General features: G+C 43.5%; 1 protein-coding gene across 1 annotated transcript in view; it reads right to left on the bottom strand.

The window, feature by feature from the left end:
• Positions 1–15,436, bottom strand: part of MGARP (mitochondria localized glutamic acid rich protein) — a 103,978-nt gene that overhangs the window by 11,098 nt on the left and 77,444 nt on the right. Inside the window, exons 9-10 of the mRNA XM_077476921.1 lie at positions 7,688–7,861; positions 5,362–5,407 (exon numbers count right to left, since the gene is read on the bottom strand). Coding sequence (XP_077333047.1) covers positions 5,364–5,407; positions 7,688–7,861 — 218 coding nt within the window. The 3' untranslated portion in view covers positions 5,362–5,363. The remainder of the gene's footprint in view (positions 1–5,361; positions 5,408–7,687; positions 7,862–15,436) is intronic.

Here is a 15,436-nt window from a genome sequence, read left to right on the forward strand (position 1 = left end):
GATGTCATATGACGGCCATGAGTGGGAGGGGGGTTAAAGAAGATTCGACAGAGCAGCGAAACTCACTGTATGATGCTGCAATCATACATTCCCGGTCGAATATTTAGACTACAAGCTATAGTAGGATTCTAATGTTGTACGTCTTCTATGGGTTTTTTTTTAAGGCTATTTGCATTGCACACAGGTCATTAGCATTAGCATTAAGAAAATAAATAAATTAAGAAAAAAAATTGCGTGGGGGTCCCCCGAAATTCCATACCAGGCCCTTCAGGTCTGGTATGGATATTAAGGGGAACCCCTTGCCAAAAAAAAATGGCGTGGGGGTCCCCCTCAAAATCCATACCAGACCCTTATCCGAGCACGCAATCTGACAGGCCGCAGGAAAAGAACCTGAACCGTACCAGGCCACATGCCCTCAATATTGGGAGGATGCTTTGGGGTCCCCCCAAAGCACCTTGTCCCCATGTTGATGAGGACAAGGGCCTCATCCCCACAACCCTAGCCGGTGGTTGTGAGGGTCTGTGGGCGGGGGGCTTAGCGGAATCTGGAAGCCCCCTTTAACAAGGGGACCCCCAGATCCTGACCTCCCCCCTGTGTGAAATGGTAAGGGGTTACAAAAGTACCCCTACCATTTCACCAATAAAGTGACAAAAGTGTTAAAAATGACAGGAGACAGTCTTTGACAAGTCCTTTATTTAAGTCTCTTTTCATCTTCTTCCTTCTGGTCTTCCTCCTTCTTCCTTTCTCCATCTTCTTCTTCCTCCGATCCGCTTCTTCTTGCTCCGGTGTTCTCGTACGGCATCTTCCTCCACGGCGTCTCTTCTTCGTTCTCGGGCCACTCCGCACAATGGGAGGCTCCCGCTGTGTGATGCTTCTCTTCTTCTGACAGTTCTTATATAACGGAGGGTGGGGCCACCCGGTGACCCCACCCCCTCTGATGCATGGTTCCTTCCGCCCACAACATTCTACTGAAACTGCCCTACTAAAACTCACCAATAACCTACTAATTGTTAAAACCACCGGCCACTACTCCATACTCATACTTTTAGACCTCTCTGCTGCCTTTGACACAGTTGACCACCTGCTCCTCCTCAGAAAATTACGATTCTGCTTTATCCTGGTTTTCCTCCTACCTATCTCAGCGCACTTTCAGTGTCACTTACAACTCCATCTCCTCCGCTCCCCTTCCTCTTTCTGTTGGGGTACCCCAAGGTTCTGTCCTTGGGCCCCTCCTATTCTCGCTCTATACCTCTTTCCTGGGCCAGTTGATAACCTCCCATGGTTTCCAATACCACCTCTATGCAGACGACACCCAGATCTATCTCTCCACTCCTCAACTCACCCCCTCAATCTCCTCAGAGATCTCCAACTTACTGAATGATATATCAGTATGGATGTCACACCACTTCCTCAAACTCAATCTTTCTAAAACTGAGCTTGTTATATTTCCTCCTTCATGACCCCCCCCCCCCCCCCCCCGTGACTTCACCATTAATATCAACAACACAACCACTGGTTCTGCCACATGCCAGGGTCCTGGGTGTAATCCTTGACTCTCACCTCTCCTTCAGCCCCCATATCCAATCACTGGCTAAATCCTGCTGCCTTCACTCTGCAACAGCTTCAGAATTCGACCCTTCCTGACTAATGACACCACAAAGCAACTCGTTCACTCCTTGATTAATTCCCGCCTTGACTACTGCAATGCTCTCCTTAATGGCCTACCCTTAAGCAGGCTAACCCCCCTTCAGTCTATTATGAATGCTGCTGCTAGACTAATACAACTCACTAATCGTTCCGTGACTGCTGCTCCTCTCTGCCAATACCTTCACTGGCTTCCCCTACCCCACCATGTAAAATTCAAAATGCTAACCATAACATACAAAGCCATCCACAACATCGCCCCCATCTACATCACCAACCTCATCTGCAGATATCGCCCAAATCGTCTCCTCCGCTCCTCCCAGGACCTCCTACTTTCTAGCTCCCTTGTTACCTTCTCTCATGCTCGCCTTCAAAACTTCTCCAGAGCCTCTCCCATCCTCTGGAACTCCCTGCCCCAGTCTGTCCGATCAGCCCCTACCCTGTCCACCTTTATGAGTTCCCTGAAAACGAATTTATTCAGGAAGCCTATTCCACACCCACCTAACTGTCCCTGAGCCGTCCCCATCAAATCATTCTCTGCAGCTATTACCTTTTGTACCACCACCCCCTCCCTTTAGAATGTAAGCTCTATGAGCAGGGCCCTCCTGTACCTTTTGTATTGTACTGTAATTGTGTTGTCCCCCCCTATACATTGTAAAGCGCTGCATAAACTGTTGGCGCTATATAAATCGTGTATAATAATTTATTAGATTTGGAGGATTAGGTAGAGAGACTTAGGATTAATTTCTTATAGATTTACATCCATGCGGCTCTGTGAACCGTATTTGCATGGGCACGGCAGCCCATTAATTTGAATGGAATGCTATGCCTGTGTTTTTTCTGCACCTTTTATAAAATGCAGCCGCTTTTGCACCATGCAATTTTCTGCAACCAAAAACGTGCTGCGTTTTCAGATGTGTGGGTGTGTCATTAGGAATGAATGGCAGCCCTGCTCATCTGCAAAAGAGCAGTATAATTTGGCTGCAAGTGGTGTAATTTCCACACCTTCCAGAACCCGCAACCACCTGTACAAGTGCAAGCCTAGGCTTAATCTAAATCTGATAGTCCATCTAATGCCTCGTACACACGATCAAACGATCCGGTGGAAAAGTCCGGCGGACCGCTGTGTGTGGGCTCCGGCGGACTTTTTTTACCCAAAAGTCTGGCAGACTAAGAAAGTATTTTTGCACTCCAATCTGTCCGTCGGATTCGCATTTCGGCAGATAATCCGGCTGTGTGTGCCAGTCCGCCGTACTTTTGAAATGAATGGACTTTTCCCGCCCGGAGAAAAGTCCGCTCATTTTGAGTGCGTCTCCAGGTAGCCGGGGTCAGCGAAGGAGGCGTCGCTGGCCCCGTCACCTGGTATGGACTTAAAGGGGAATCCCTACGCGGAAAAATCGGCGTGGGGGCCCCCCCAGGTCCATATCAGACCCTTATCCGAGCACGCTACCCGGCCGGCCAGGAAATGGGGTGGGGACGAGCAGAAGGAGGGGCCCATGTTGATGAGAACAAGGGCCTCTTCCCGACAACCCTGGCCGTTGGTTGTCGGGGTCTGTGGGCGGGGGGCTTATCGGAATCCGGGAGCCCCCTTTAATAAAGGGGCCCCTGGATACCGGCCCCCCACCCTATGTGAATGAGTTTGGGGTACAATGTACTCCTACCCAATCACCTGTGAAAAAAAGTAAAAAAAAACACAACACACAAGGGTTAAAATAGTTTATTGCACAGCTCCGGGGGTCTTCTTCCGTCTTCGGGGGTCTTCCAGCCGGACTCCTCCGCTATCTTCTGCTCTTTTGCTAGCTCTTTCACTAGCAGAGGAGCCTGGCTTTCTTCTTCGCTGCCCTCTTCTTCCGACTTCGGGGGTCTTGTCCCCTTCTTCGGGGGTCTTGTCCCCCTCTTCAGTTCTTCTTGCCGGGCCACCGCGCCTTCTTCTAGCTCTTTTACAAGCGGTGGCCTGGTCTTTTGTCGCCGCCGTCTTCTGGCCTTCTGTTCTTCTCTTCTCTTCTGAAGATGTTGCCTCATCGCTCTCTCCGGTCACAATGACAGGGACGCGGCAACTTATATAGGGACATCACCGGATGATGTCCACGCCCATTATGATGTCAGTCCCAGCATCCTCTGGGACTGTGACATCGTAAGGGGGCCGGATCACCATGTGACATCAACTAGTGACCCCGCCCCTTGTCCCTATATAAGTCGCCGCGCACCGCGTCCCTGGCATTGCAGCCGGAGAGAGGGTTGAGTCAACATCTCCAGAAGAAGAAGAAGAACGGAAGGCGGTGGCGGCAGCGACAGAAGACCGGGCCACCGCTAGTAAAAGAGCTGGAAGAAGAAGCGGTGGCCCGGCAAGAAGAACCGAAGAGGGGGACAAGACCCCGTGAAGTCGGAAGAAGAGGACGGCGATGAAGAAGAAAGCCGGGCTCCTCCGCCAGCAAAAGAGCTAGCAGAAGATAGCGGAGTCCGGCGAGAAGACCCCCGAAGACGGAAGACCCCCGGAGCTGTGCAATAAACTACTTTAACCCTTATGTGTTGTGTTTTTTTTACATTTTTTTCACAGGTGAATGGGTAGGGGTACATTGTACCCCATACTCATTCACATAGGGTGGGGTGATTATCTAATCATGTGCAGATGAAATAAACTGAAATTTGCTTTGCACATGATTGGTGGCAGGAGACTAGTTTAATTTAAACTGGTATTTTAACCTCTTCAGCCCCGGAAGATTTTACCCCCTTCCTGCCCAGAGCACTTTTTGCAATTCAGCACTGAGTCGCTTTAACTGACAATTGCACGGTTGCACTCAAACAAAATTGGCGTCCTTTTTTCCCACAAATAGAGCTTTCTTTTGGTGGTATTTGATCACCTCTGCGGTTTTTATTTTTTGCGCTATAAACAAAAAAAGCGACAATTTTGAAAAAAAAGCAATATTTTTAACTTTTTGCTATAATAAATAACCCCAAAAATATATTTAAAAAAAACAATTTTCCTCAGTTTAGGCCGATATGTATTCTTCTACATAATTTTGTTAAACAAAATCACAATAAGCGTATACTGATTGGTTTGCGCAAAAGTTATAGCGTCTACAAAATAGGGGATAGTTTTTTATTTTTTTACTAGAAATGGCATCAATCTGCAACTTTTATCGGGACTGCGACTTTATGGCAGACACATCGGACAATTTTGACACATTTTTGGGACCACTGGCATTTTTACAGCGATCAGTGCTATTAAGATGCATTGATTACTGTAAAAATGTCACTGGCAGGGAAGGGGTGAACACTAGGGGGCAATCAAGGGGTTAATGTGTTCCCTAGTGTGTGTTCTAACTGAAGGGGGAGGGGACTGTGTAGAGGAAGAGATAGATCCCTGTTCATACAGATTTTCTATCTTTGTCCATTAACTGGACAAAAAATTAGAGAACAGTCCAAATGAAAGATTTTAAAACTATTTTTCAGCTAGTGTATGGCCAGCAGGCTTGTGACGACCCTGCAAGGATAACAAAAAATGCAGATGAAAGGTTTCCACGGGAGACTGATTACATTTACCTCTATTCTAAAACACATAGTAGCCACTTCTGTCATGTAACACAAAATTTCAACTCTATGAATATGTGATGATCTCGCGCATTACTATTGATGCACAAGCTTTCAAGATATAATGGTAGACCCATGTATTGTATTTTGTATTAAAACTAACATGTCGCAGAAAGTGAATTTTACCTTTAGGAACTTGCAGCAACTTCAGATTCTATGGCCTCTTCACTCTCTAAAATGGAAGAAACATTCTCAAGTTTTTATGGCATGAGACCATTGCATTCCCCACAAAAACGTTCCCATGTATAGTACTGTGCTAAGGCTTTAGGCACTTGTGGAAAAATGCTGTAAAGTGAGGATGCTTTAAAAAATAATGCAATGAATAGTTTTTAAATATCAACAACCTAGTGCAGTGATGGCGAACCTTGGCACCCCAGATGTTTTGGAACTACATTTCCCATGATGCTCATGCACTCTGAAGGGTAGTTGAGCATCATGGGAAATATAGTTCCAAAACATCTGGGGTGCCAAGGTTCGCCATCACCGACCTAGTGAATAAATAGAAAAAAAAAAAACTAAACCAAATCTATATTTTGTGTGTTCAAACTTTGCTTTTAAAACAGCACCAAGAATGATCGATCCTTTATGTGTTATACTTTGTGTCATTGCGGTCACTCATGCTTGGAGTGCACTCCAGACCTTCTTGGAATAAACTGTCCTAAATTACAGCCAAATCTTATAAATTTTGACTCATCCGTGTTTTCAATGTCAGAGGTATCACATTTTAGACGCAAGTCTTCCATGAAAAACACTTCTGACCAGATTTCTCCAGACTGTAGATCGCATTACCATGGTCCCACTGGTTCCTGCCAGGTATGAGCGGATGATGCCACTCGACATCTTCTGATCATAAACAGGAGTCAGCATGATGTATCTTTAATCTGATCCACTAAGTTTTCTTGGGCGATTCCTGTATTTTTTCTTCTCAACATTCCTTGTTTCTATGTGCTCTTGCAGAAAAGCTTGGAGAGGACATCTGGAAATACCTGCCTTCTGTAAAAGTTCTGTCTGTGAGAGACCTCGTCTTCGACAAATTAGTAGAGCATGGCTTTTCCTCGCTTAGTTTGATTCCTCTTTCACAGCTGTTTCTGTTTGATTTAAAGATGAACTTTAGGTTTGATCTCAGTTGCACACTTATGTTGGTCCAGCTTGAACCAATGTAAGAATGCATATCTCATACCTGAGGGACCGTTGTGGCATTCCGTGATCAGGCAAAGTGGAGAGGAGGGTGGGCGATGTCAAGTTCCAATCGGAGAACGCCTTGTCTTCAGTGAAGAAATACAAGGTGTTTTGTGAACAGAGGCAATGCTGAGCGAGCAAATACCTCTGGTACGTTTGGCTCAAAACCTGAAAGACTGCAGTGGCCACTGTAGTAGTGCCAATTACTACAGTGATTGCTATCTTCCACAGCAATACCTTATTTATAACATTTGCACACTGATCCAAGTTGGACAAATGTAATTATGCAATTAGGAGAATACCAGTAGTTCAGCTCCTATTCTCCGTTCACATCTCTGCAAGTGCATAGATCGCTGCAATTCCTGCACCCGTAACCACCTGGAGCACGTTTTCAGGTGCAGAAATCATGCGATTTCTCTGCCGGGCATGTTTTGAAAAAGGAGCTTGCACCGTTTTTCTGTGAGAAATGTAGGCACGGCAACCCATTCAAATGAGTGAGTTGCTGTGCCCAAGCAAACGCTGCCCGCACACACACGCATAGGTGTGAACCGTGCCTATTTTAACCAAGTTGATATCTTGTTGATATTAGGACATGTTTGGTATGATTGTTTTAATTATGTCTGGATTTTGTACTTTAATATCACTTAAACTCTGTGCAAGTGTACCTTGGAGAGTTTATGCTGTTTTAAATGTAAAGGATGAACTTATCAAATATTGATTTGATTTTGTTTTTTTCTGTTTATGCAGTTTGCCGTTTGTTAATTGAGCAATTAAAAACTATTCTTTGAAAGCATCCTCACAGTATTTTTAATGTCTAAAACTTTTGCACCGTACTGTAGGCAACAAAGTTAAATAAATTTTACATGAACATAAATAATGCACAGTTTTACACTTTAATATATTGTATTGGCAGTAAATTTACTATAGCACTAAGCACTGTGTAATTTCAGGTATTTCACTGTGGCCTATAGTTAAGGCTAAGTTGTTAATTTATTGAAGTACAAATCAGGGGTCTTAAACTGGCAGCCCTCCAGCTGTTGCAGAACTAGGAGTCCCATGAGGCATTGCAAGGCTGACAGTTACAATCATGACTCCCACAGGCAGAGGCATGATGGGACTTGTAGTTCTGCAACTGCTGGGGGCTGCCGGTTTGAGTCCCCTGACTGTCCTACAAGGTTTAGGTTCCTGGAAATAGCTTTTCCATTTGTATATTACAGATTAGGACCTGGGCAATCTAAGGTGTTTTTACTACTGGCTTCTGTACTGAACCCACCTTGTGCTGTATCTGAATTCTCAACGGACTCTTCTGGTTTTCTAGCTGAGAGCTCTGACCAGTCTTCTGCTGCTGAACTCAGCTCCTCCGGGATGTTGTCTGAACTTGCTTCAAGCACAGGAGAGGTCTCTGCAGCTATGACCTCTGCTACAGGTTCAGCATTTTCTTGTTCTGCTAGATGAATAAGGAAGACATTCATTCGTGCAGACTTCATCTCAAATCTCATAAATGTCAGACACAGATTTCCAATTGTATTACAATTTGCAAAAAAAAAAATCTATGTATGGTACTTAGATATCTTAGGCTTTTTGTGTTAAATGAGGAAACAACTATATTTTCATCTATAGTTTGTAAATACACATTCAAGAGGGAACCATATCTGGATTATTACATGTACATACAGTATCTCACAAAGGTGAGTACACCCCTCACATTTTTGTAAATATTTTATTGTATCTTTTCATGTGACAACGCTGAAGAAATTGCACTTTGCTATAATGTAGTACTGTACAGTGAGTGTACAGCTTGTATACATTTACAGCTTGTGTAAATTTGCCGTCCCCTCAAAATAACTCAACACACAGCTATTAATGTCTAAACCACTGGCAATGAAAGTGAGTACACCCCTAAGTAAAAATGTCCAAATTGGGCCCAATTAGCCATTTTCCCTCCCCGATGTCATGTGATTTGTTAGTATTACAAGGTCTCAGGTGTGAATGGGGAGCAGGTGTGTTAAATTTGGTGTTATCACTCTCACTCTCTCATACTGGTCACTGGAAGTTCAACATGGCACCTCGTGGCAAAGAACTCTCTGTGGATCTGAAAAAAAGAATTGTTACTCTACATAAAGATGGCCTGGGCAATAAGAAGATTGCTAAGACTCTTAAATTGAGCTGCAGCAAGGTGGCCAAGACCATACAGCAGTTTAACAGGACAGGTTCCACTCAGAACAGGCCTTGCCATGGTTGACCAAAGAAGTTGAGTGCATGTGCTCAGCGTCATATCCAGAGATTGTCTTTGAGAAATAGACACGAGTGCTGCCAGCATTGCTGAAGAGGTTGAATGGGTGGGGAGTCAGCCTGTCAGTGCTCAGACCATAAGCTGCACACTGCATCACATTAGTCTGCAAGGCTGTCATCCCCAAAGGAAATCCCTTCTAAAAATTATGCACAAGAAAGCTGAAGACAAGCAGACTAAGGAAATGGATTACTGGAACCATGTTCTGTGGTCTGATGAGACCAAGATAAGCTTATTTGGTTCAGATGCGGTCAAGCGTGCGTGGTGGCAACCAGAGGAGGAATACAAAGACAACAGTCAAGCATAGTGGTGGGCGTGTCAGGGTCTCGGGCTGCATGAATGCTGCTGGCACCGGGGAGCTACAGTTCATTGAGGGAACCATGAATGCCAACATGTGCTGTGACATACTGAAGCAGAGTATGATCCTCTTCCTTCGGAGACTGGGCCACAGGGCAGTATTCCAACATGATAACAACCCAAAACATACCTCCAAGACGACCACTGCCTTGCTAAAGAAGCTAAGGGTAAAGGTGATGGACTGGCCAAACATGTCTCCAGACCTAAACCCTATTGAGCATCTGTGGGGCATCCTCAAATGGAAGGTGGAGGAGCACAAGGTCTCTAACATCCACCAGCTCCATGATGTCATCATGGAGGAGTGGAAGAGGACTCCAGTGGCAACCTTTGAAGCTCTGGTGAACTCCATGCCCAAGAGGGTTAAGGCAGTGCTGGAAAATAATGGTGACCCCACAAAATATGGACACTTTGGATCCAATTTGGACATTTTCACTTAAAGGTGTACTCACATTTGTTGCCAGCGGTTTAGACATTAATGGCTGTGTGTTGAGTTATTTTGAGGGGACAGCAAATTTACACTGTTATACAAGCTGTACACTCACTACTTTACATTGTAGCAGAGGGGTTGATTTACTAAAGGCAAATCAATTTTGCACTACAATTGCACTGCAAGTGTAGATCTGAGGGGGACATTCAAGGAAAATAAAAAACAACATTTTTGTTTGTACATGATTAGATGATAGAAACCAGCAGAGCTTCCCCTCATTTCAGATCTTCCCCTCAGATCTACAGGGACTGCACTTCCAAGTGCACTTACAGTGCACTTGTAGTGCAAAGTGGATTTGCCTTTAGTAAATAAACCCCGGCGTGTCATTTCTACAAAAATGTGAGGGGTGTACTCACTTTTGTGAGATACTGTACGTGCTTCCTACTCACTAATGTAGCACAGTGATTGTACTCGCTTACTAGAAGCTTATCAATCCACAAACCTGTATATGATACACGATTAGGAAAATATAAAATTCTTAACACATTGGACTCCTCTAGTTTAATAAGGGTATTTAAATTTCAGGAGCAACAGGTGCCTGCACCAGCCAGTTCAAAAAATATCAGTATTGTTTTAAAAGAATATTTGTGACTAAGTACACATTTGTTTGGTTTCCTCTACTCTGGCATTGTTGGGTATTTATAATGATGTATTATGCCAAGAGAGAAATTATACTTAAATGGAATGTTCATTCCCCTCCCTGCGTGGTTTCATGGGAAAATTCCATTGATGCTGCTCTTCCCATGTGCAAGCTGACTTATATTAGTAGGAATTGCCCTAGGAAGTTTGATATTACCAGGTTATGGCAGCCATGGACGGCTTAGCAGTGGATACGTCATTTGCCGGTCTATTTTGGTTGTGGTACCGGGGTGGCTGCGATACCCTACCTTATTTGATGTGTTGTGCCCTACCTTATCTGACTCTGGACTAGGACTAGGATAACATACAGTATACGCTTTCCAATTGTTATTGTATGCGTTACCTCATTCCATTAGGAACTGTTGTGTTTGAACAATGCCAATGCTTCAATAAAGGAACAATTTGTTTTGTAAAAAAAAAAAAAAGTACATATTTGTTGAAGCAATTATCATATTACCCTCCACCTAAACCAAATAAAGGTCTTCTTTAAAAAAAATAGTTTTTTTTAGGGATAGTACAATGTATTTTCATTAAAAAGCATATACTTGAATTATTGTTGCAGTGTTCACCTTTTTTGCTGCATGTTCTTTATTTCTATTGTTATATTAAATATAAATATTTGTAAATATACCACTAGTGGAAGCTTTCAGTATCTCAATGCAATTATGTCTTTTTCATAACGACAACCTGTACTAGGATAATAATGGAGGCTGCATCAGCATGACAGCCAGACAGAATATTTAGAAGTCGAAGGTGAAGTCAGCAAAGGTACCTCTATGTTCTCTTAAAGCAGTAGTAAAGTCCCTTCAGAAAAGTAAAGAAATCCCCCCCCCCCCCCCCCCGCAGATTTAAATCATAATGTACTGCATAATAGCACATTAGGACAGACTTACTGGCACACGCAGCCGTCCAGTGATGTGCTGTCATGGCTCTCACATGTCCCTGGCACTGCCATATTTCCCTGGTCTTTCTTCCGGGTTTCCTGTCTTCAGTTGCTTGACTGGCCGGGCAACATCATGTCGCCTCGGCACAAAGAGCGGGCCATAAATGTGGTATTATCTGCGCAGCTCAGACCACATTTGCCCGCTGAAAGACATGGCTGACATCTATGACGGAAGAGACCTCTAGGGTCTCTTCTGTTATAAAAACCCTGCCTGTCATCGAATTTTGTAATTGGGAATTTACTACTACTTTAGGCTGGACAAAAATGGATCATAATTCATCCAGTTTAGCAGAGACTATATATGGCCTGTATGGGAGAACTCTAGCTAATGATCGGCTTTTCTCGAACGAGAATACTGAATATTTTTTATTATTAAAACAGCGCCTGCAACCATTCATCTGCACTGCTGATCAACGTATTCTGACAGGGGAGGTGTCCTCGCTGTCAGAATACAATAGCGCAGCGGGGGGATTCCTCCATCCCCCTCAATTTTTTTTTTCAATCACGTCTCAGTACAGATTTTTTTAAAAATCAGACACGTAAGGAAAGTACTGTATTGTTTTTAAAAACTTGGCTAACTCATACACTGTGAATTGTGAGAAGGAGTAACTTAGCAAAGCAGAAATCAGAGCCCACATATGTAAATAACAAATATGTCTGCAACTGTGCACAATCACATACATAATAATAATTATACATAGAAAGAAGATTTCCAATATATGAACATGTAGTAATAAATGTATTGCCATAACGCTAGTAGTAAGTCGCATTCAACGGGACTTGTTCTGTAACGTTGAAGATGTTTTCTATCTTCTCCAAGCCTCTTCTTCAGTTCCAATAAATGTCAGGAAGATACCCCAGCATTTATTTCAACACAATAGTAGCAAATAGTGCTTAAAGTTGTTATGAAGTCAAAAGGTTTTTTTTACCCTAATGCATTCTATGCATTAAGATAAAAGAAAAAATTCAGTAGCTGTTTCTCCAGCGATCGATTCAGCACTGGGTCTTTCTGCAGGGCTTCTCTTCCCTCTCTCATGGTCTTGGCTAGGAGCAGCAGGAGTCCCTGCCTGTCAAATCTTGTTAGGAGGGGGTTGGGCTGAACTATACTGTTTGTGTCTATGAACGCACACAGTCCAGCTGGGGAGCAAGCCTGTATGTGTGCCACCACAATAGGTAGATTCCTATGGTGGCACACAGAGAAGAGCTGAAAGTGCTGGCGGGGGACCAAGAAGACGAGATTTGGGACCGCTCTGTACAATACTCTTGCACAGAGCAGGTAAATATAACATCTTTTTTTATTTTTTAATCAAGAACGTTTATTGAGCATGCAAAGTGTAATAGCAAACGTGCGAAAAAGTGCAACAGGCACTACATACAGAGCGAACTTGTTGACATACATTGCGTCTCAAAAGATAGCAGTAAAAAATACTAGCAGATTACAATCAATTGGGTAGTATAACAGTGCGAGCCCACCGGGGGGATGGAGTTTATCAAGGTGGCTCGGGGGGGGGGGGGGGGGGGCGTGATCGGGGAAGAGTATGCCTAATCCTCTATGTTGCAAGTGGAGGTATCTTCCAGCCATCTGATCCATATTTTATGGTATTTCTTTGGACAACCCCTGTGAATATACAGCACTTTTTTGTAGGGGAGGGTGTTATTGACAGCTCTGATCCATTGCTGCAGTGTGGGGGTGCCCCCTCATCCACAACCTGGCAATCTGTAGTATGGGCAAAAATAATGTTTCTTGCAGAAATATGTTTTAAGTATTTCTCGCTTTGAGAAAGTGAGAGGAGCCCCAACACGCACTGTCGGGGGCATACAGTCAGTGGGGAGCCCATGCGGTCATGGAGGAACTGAACTACTTGAGTCAGGTATCACTGTATGGGTGTATAGGTCCAAAGCAACTGGTAAAAGGAGCTGTTGGGGTAGTCGCATCTGGGGCAGTTGGGGCTGTGCCCTGGGCTCTATTTGGAGATGCGGTGGGGTGTCAGGTATGACCTGTGTAGAATATAAAGGTGAATGAGGCGGACAACTTGGGGGACATGATTTTGTAGGTGGCGAGTGCCTCCTCCCAGTCTTCATCCGATAAGGCGCCCAAGTCGGGTTCCCAGCGGGATTTCAGCTGGTGGGCTATGGTAGTTGCTGTGGGCAACATGAGGTAGCTGTAAGTTTGGGAGATAAGCTATTTGGGGTCCTTTCCCGAGATAATGTGCACTAATAGTATGATTTAGAGTGTTGGGATGGAGTCCCTGAATTGAGTGTTGAGTGCGTGTCCCATTGGATATTACTTGCGACAGGTATATGACCCCCTTATCTATCCATAGACCATAATCAGGGATAGAGGTTAGTTTGGGCATATGTGGGTTGTCCCATAGAGGTGTGTGGGAGTGGGGGGTGGGTGTCTTACTGAGGCGCATGGTCAATTGTCAAATCTTACAGTGGTGAAACAGTATGTTTCCTATCACCTATTCGGGGGGAGCGGTGGGGTCCGCAGAACAAAACTTGAAAGGGATGAGTCACTGGACCGGGGGCCTGGGAGCAGACCAGGGTGGAGTACCTTTCTTTGTCGGTCTGATTGAAGTAGAAGAAATGGGAGAGCTGGGATGCTATATAGTAAGTGGAGAGGTCAGGTAATGCGGTGCCGTCTAGGTCGATCGGGCATTTCAGGACCTGCCACAACAGCTTGTGTTGGGAGGAGGCCCAGATAAATGTGTTGAGTATTGATTCCATAGACTTAAATATGCGAGGAGGGATGTAAAGCAGGGCTTGCCAAAAGATGTAGTTTGGGGAGTAGTATCATTTTGACTAAATGTATTAGACCCAAAACCCAGAGGGGGAGACGGGACCATGTTTGGCGTATAAGGGACATCTTTTATATTTTAGCAAAATAGATAATTAGACACATTTTCACAGCTCTTACTGGGAAGAAGTGTTTCAATATGTGAAGGTTAAATCTCTTTTACTCTGATGTAAAGAGTGCCCCCTTGTTCCTTGTAATGACCAAAAAGTTACTAACTTTACGCCAACTTCCCTATAGAGATCAATATTATTATTAGTTCACTATAAAGCAAAAGTTATTTGTTTATAGAAGTTTATACTATATTATTTTATACTATAGAAAATCAAATTTTAAGTTGAATTCTTGACCACTGCTTAGAAAAAAAAACTTTGACAACAGATGACATAACCCGGTAAGTTACCATTCTTTAAAAGTAGTAAAACAACCATTGACAAGAAAAGTATTAAAACTTTGTATACTGTTGGTTTAAAAGTAAACATGTGGAATATGGTAATTAAAGAGGAGGTCCACCCCCCCCCCCCCCTCCACGAAAAGTTAAAAGTCAGCAGCTACAAATACTGCAGCTGTTGACTTTTATTATATGTACACTTACCTGTCCATTTCCATATAAGTATCCAAAAAATTGAGAGCTTATACATTCATACAGGTGTTCAAAAACGCGAAACATGTAGAGCGCCACAACATATCTAAGTTTTAGATTTATATCTGATATCCTGTCTCATTTACTTCCTGTATGAATGTATAAGCTCTCAAATTTTGGGATACTTATATGGAAATGAATATAAATTTTGTGTAGATTGTACAAATTTTGACTTGATGTGTGTTTACAAATTCCCCCTTTTTCTGTTTTCGTTCTAAATTTAAATAAAAAAAAAAATAACACTTTTGAATATATTGTTTTTTACTTTTCATTTTTGCCTAAAAAGTCCAAACAGAACCAACACTTTTCCTTGAGGTCTTTTGTGTGAAGGTTTTTCTTTTCCCCCCTTCCCCTAAAAATATTTTTTCAAAGTTACGATTAGGACGTGGCAATTGGTTTTTTGTTTAGTGTATCCACAGACACCACCCTGTGATAGATACACACCCCTATTTAATGATATCTCAGATTTGCTGCGGGAAGCCATGTCATTTATTACCGAATCTGGAGTATTCTCAGACTTGGCGATTAACTAGAGTAAATCCTCCATTATGCTGTTAGACTCTCCTTCAGTCAGCCAGGGACCCCCTGCATAATATTCCAACAGCCTCCTTCCTCAAATATATGGGGGTGTATGTTTCCCCTTAGCCTCGGGACTATGTCTCTCTCAATCTATCACCCCTGTTTGGCCGAATTAGAGATAAAACCAAAGTGTGGTCAAATTTAAAGCTGTCGCTGGTGGGTAGGGTAAGCCTCCTAAAAATGATTTTTATGCCACAACTACTTTACATCCTGCATAACACTCCAATGCTCGTCCCACTTAAAGTATTTAGGATCATCAATTTGACGTTCCACTCTTTCATATGGCT

The sequence above is a fragment of the Lithobates pipiens genome, unplaced genomic scaffold (genome assembly GCF_037356315.1).
Source record: "Lithobates pipiens isolate NorthernLeopardFrog02 unplaced genomic scaffold, aLitPip1_a1.2 Scaffold_13, whole genome shotgun sequence".
Classification (NCBI taxonomy): Eukaryota; Metazoa; Chordata; class Amphibia; order Anura; family Ranidae; genus Lithobates; species Lithobates pipiens.